General features: G+C 61.8%; 1 protein-coding gene across 1 annotated transcript; it reads right to left on the reverse strand.

The window, feature by feature from the left end:
• Positions 1-1374: 1374 nt before the first annotated feature.
• On the reverse strand, positions 1375-3690 carry TMEM191C (transmembrane protein 191C). The gene is given in 10 exon segments (XM_088019530.1): positions 1375-1579; positions 1680-1720; positions 1977-2049; positions 2132-2289; positions 2292-2384; positions 2491-2547; positions 2708-2785; positions 2932-2982; positions 3115-3238; positions 3536-3690. Coding segments are annotated over 10 exon segments (1035 nt in total).
• Between the last annotated feature and the right edge of the window lie 1047 nt (positions 3691-4737).

The raw sequence follows: 4737 nt of genomic DNA on the forward strand, positions 1-4737 counted from the left end.
TTATACACCAATGTTCACAGAAGCATTATTCACCACAGCCAAAAGGTGGAAATAACCCAAATGCCCACCTATGCATGAATCAATAGAATGGTTAGCAACAAAACGTTATAATGAATGTATAAACAAAACACACCAATTAAAGGTATTTAATGGGGGCGCCTGGGTGGCTCAGTCGGTTAAGTGTCTGCCTCCGGCTCAGGTCATGATCCCAGGGTCCTAGGATCGAGCCCAGCATCGGGCTTCCTGCTCAGCGGGGAGCCCGCCTCTCCCTCTCCCACTCCCCCTGCTTGTGTTCCCTCTCTCACTGTGTCTATTCTGTCAAATAAATAAAATCTTAAAAAAAATAAATAAAAATAAATAAAAATAAAAGTATTTAACGTATGAGAATATTACGACTCCTAGACAAGAATGGATTTTTTTTTAGGACACAGCACACGATTCCTAAATTTGATGAAGTATATACACAGGATTACATAAGCAAACTTAACCCCAAAAGACAAAAAAAAAAAAAAAAGTACCTACACATCAATAAGAAACCGATTGTTTGGAGACCACAGCAAAAACCTGTGGCGGGGGGGGGGAGGGTCGGTGGGTGTGGATGTGTGTGCACGCGCGCCCACAAAAAGGACGTAACACAGAACAATTTCACTACCAAAAAACGTAAAGAATAAAAGTAGGACAGTATTTGTATTAGACAAAAAAACCTCAAGGTTCATCATTTCCACCAAGCAGAACATTTCACCTAAATAAAAAGCCGATTCCCCACGAAGACCGCCTGGTGAGCGCGCACTGCCAGCAAGGCTGGCACGCCCCGCAAGGGGACCACAGGAGAGGAAGGCCCAGGCCGGCGCCCCGAACCACCCGCCCCGAGAAAACCAAAGGATGCTGCGGGGGTCTCAACCCCCACGCAGCCGGGCCAGGGGGACCACGGACCTCCACCCAGAAGACCTGCCCCGCCTGCTCCCCTGCCCCCCCCCCCGGCTCACTGGCAGAGAAAAAGCAAATTTAGCAAAAAGATACTGGCCAACTTCCGAGTTGGCTCCGGTGCGGCAGCAGGGACTGTAGGAAAGAGGCTCCTAGGAGGGCTCCCGGGAGCCCCTTGGTGCGACCCCCCCCGCCAAGGCGCGGGTGCCGGACGAGGGCGCGCCCTGCTCAGGCCCGAGTCGTGGGCTCCGCCACCGGGCGCCGGAGGCAGCCTCTCCAAACCCAAGAACCTCCCGGAAAGCCCTGCACCCGCTGAGCCCGAGGTGCCAGGACCGCTGGGCCGAGGGACACATGACTCACCCCCGAGAGTCCCCCCTCGGCCTCCACCCAGGCGCCCAGAAACCACTCGGGAAACAGAGGTGCAGGCGGCCGCGGCCGGCGTGATGCGCGCTAGGCGGGCAGCAGGCCGCGCGCGCGCAGCTCGAGCAGCGGGGACAGCGTGTAGCGCAGGCGGCGAAAGGCGGCGTCCGAGACAAAGTGCGGGAGTCCCCGGCGGAGGGCGGAGGGGTTCACGAGCGTCAGGTAGAGCAGCGGCAGCGCCAGGACGCCGAGCGGGAGCAACAGCAGCGTCTGCAGCGCGCGCAGCGCCCACAGCCTGCGGACCCAAGGACCGACGGACAGGCAGCGGGGAGGTGGTGGGTAAGTCGTGGGATGGACCGGAACCCAGCGCGCCCGCCGCCTGCCACTATGCTCACCTGATGCCCGCCCTGCCGGTGCCGGTGAAAAGCCGCCTCTCCTGCGGAGGGAGGCAGCAGCGTCTAGCTCGGCGCCCGGACGGGGGGCGCCACGAGTTCCGGGTCCCTCATGGAGGGGGCGGGAGTCGTAAAGGACCAGAACCCCTCCCTACTCCACCCCGAGTGCGGGGCCCGGGAGTCGCGGGTCCGTCGGGGGCGGGCCCTCGAGGGGAGGTGGGGCCCCGTGGGCGCGGGTGGCCCTGGGGGCGGGGCGGGTCCGGACTCCAGCCTGCCCGCCCAGCCCGGGCCCGCGCTCACACAGTCGGCCTCGGCCACCTCCTCCATGAGCGAGCCCGCGCAGACCTGCACCCAGCGAGGCCGGGAGTCCCACCTGCCGGGAAGGGCATCCAGGTGGGCGACCTAACTCGGCCCCACTGTCGCCCCACCTTTCCCCACAGTCCTGGCCCCCTTACAGCTCTGGGCCGCCCCGCGAGGCGTCCAGCGCAGCAGCCGCCTCCATCACCTTTCCCTGCAGCTCCTGGAGTAAGTGGGAGTGAGGTCTTAGGACTGGGGGAGGAGACCCCGGGGGCGGCGGGGGTGGGGGCGCAGCTCGCGGGTTGGAGGGGAGTCGGACGTGAGGGGCTCTCGGGGCGGAGGAGGCGGTACCTGCAGGACTCCGCTCTGCTCCTGAAAGCTGGCCCAGGCCTCCTCCGTCCGCTGCGCACCCTGGGATGAGGGCAGCCCTGATGAGACTCGGGGTAGCACACCCCTCTCCATCCTCCCCCCACACCCGAAGCCGACCTTCTCCCTCACGTCCCGGCTCCGCCCTCACCTGTCGCAGGCTCTCCGCCTGCTTAGCGTGCTTGGCCTCCAACAGCTCTAGTTGTTTCTTCCGACGGATCCAAGCAATGTCAGGAATCCAGGACGCCCGGGTCCCCACCCACGCCTCCGCTCTGCCCACCCCCGCCCTTCAGGGAGCCTCTGCGCCCCCAGGTTGTCATGGCCCCGCCCGCGCCGCCGCTCCGGCCTTGGGGGTCCCACCCAAACACCTGCAACGCCATCAGTTGGGTCCCGAGTTGCTGCTCGGCGCGCTGCTGACTCAGTTGTTCCCCTCCGTAGTAGAAGAGCTAGGGATGGGTTTTGTAAGGGTGGGGTTTGCGGGGCTTCAAGGGGCGAATGTCCTGGCAGGCGGGGACAGGGGGAAAACGGGGGCGAGGAGGACAGTGAGACTTCCTAGGGGAAGCTAGAGACCGGGGCCGTCTCCTTAATGTACCTGACTCGACAGCTCTTCCCACTGCTCCTGCAGCTGCCGGTTGTGTTGCTCCTGCGGGAGAGGGTCGAGGGGGTCTGTCAGGGCTTCTCGGAGACCTCAGCCTCACCGCGGGCCGTACCCGATCCAGGGCTCCGCTCCCGTCCTCCCCGCCGGTCCCGCCCCCATCCAGGGCCCCGCCCCCACCAAGTCCTGCCGGTGCTGCTCCGCCGCTTCCAGCAGCCCGCGCGCTCGCTCCGCGCGCTCCCGCGCCGCCTCGCTCACCTCCCCGCGCAGGCTACGCGCCACCTGGCTTCGCTTCCGCTGCAGGCTGCAGAGGGGAAACTGAGGCGGTGCCACCGCGGGAGGCGGCAGGTGCTCAGGCTCCCGCAGCCCCCGGAAAAGGCCAGCTGCGATGGGGCCGAGGAAGCCCGCGCCGACGGGCCGCACCCTCCCCTTCGTGGGTGCCCCGAGTAGATCATCCACGTCCCGCCGGCCTAGAGCGGAGGTTCGGGCCCGGGCGGGGAGGAGTAACCCACCCGCCCGCCGGCGGCTCTGCCCAGGCCCGGGTGCCGCCGCCGTGGGACTGACCCTCGTGCGCCCGCCCTGCCCCCGTCCAGCCGCGCACCTGCGCTCGCGCTCGCGCAGGTCCTGCAGGCGCCCGGTGAGGCTCTCGCTCTCGGCCTCGAGCCCGCGCACCAGCTCCTCCAGCTCCTGCTTCCGCAGTCGCCCGTCGCGGTTGTCTTTCTGCAGCTGCAGCAGCAGCTCCTGCGTCTCGGCCATGGCTCCAGGGGCTCGGTCCCGCCGCCACTGCCGGCCTCGGGGATCCGGCCTGCGGCCGGCGTCACAATGGGCGGCAGGGGTGGGGGCCCGAGCGCCGGCACCGCGCCGCGGCGGACGCGAGTCGGGCAGCGCACTTCGTCCCTCACACAAAAAATGTTATGCAAGAGCCAAAATCGGATCAGTGAAAGGTTAATAAAATACTAATACGTAATGCAGAAAAATGGAGGCATGATTGGTTCCCCAGTATTGAAGATGGCACTCGCAAACTATACCTGAGCGTAGATATCAGTCAAAACTCAACTGGATGGAACACTTAAGATCTATGCATTTTATCCTATGTAATTATATCTCACTTAAAAATCCACTTGGGGGACGCCTGGATGGCTCAGTCGGTGAAGGTGTGTCTTCAGCTCGAGTGGTGATCTCGGGGTCCTGGGATTGAGCCCGAATTGCGCTCCCTGCTCAGCGGGGAGTCTGCTTCTCCCTTTCCCTCTGCTCCTCCCCCTCACTTATGTTCAATCTCTCTCTCTCTGTGAAATAAATAAACTTAAAAAAATCCAGTTGGAACAAAAAGACACCATAGACAAATGTTACAAATGGGTGACAGAATAGGAAAAAACCTTTGCAATCTTTGTAATCGGATGATTAGTAACTAGACTATATGGGAAATCCAGGGGCCATCATGAGAAAGATCAAACATCAAAGGGCAAAGGGTCTGATGGGGCATTATTGCCCAGCGGGGAGACCGTGAACGCCCAGGAAGAGTCTGAAGAGACACTGCATTTTCCGCAAACCAGAGCAGCCAACAGGAAGGCAGTTGGTTGGCATCAAATATAAGCAATGATGTGAGTGAACAGGAATCCTTGTGCCCTGCTACCAGCACCATCTTTGGGTCATTTGGGGGAGCCGCTGGGGATGAACAGTGACTGGGTATGGCGGCCCTCCATGATCCACAATTTGAGAGGAACTTTCTTACACGTTTGCAAAGCCTTGGGAGCAGCCTAAGTGCCACCAATGTGTAATTAAAGACTGAAATGTGATATAGGA

Source organism: Eumetopias jubatus, unplaced genomic scaffold (assembly GCF_037043125.1).
Source record: "Eumetopias jubatus isolate StellerSeaLion01/CBP00866 unplaced genomic scaffold, mEumJub1_p1.0 scaffold_16, whole genome shotgun sequence".
Lineage (NCBI taxonomy): Eukaryota > Metazoa > Chordata > Mammalia > Carnivora > Otariidae > Eumetopias > Eumetopias jubatus.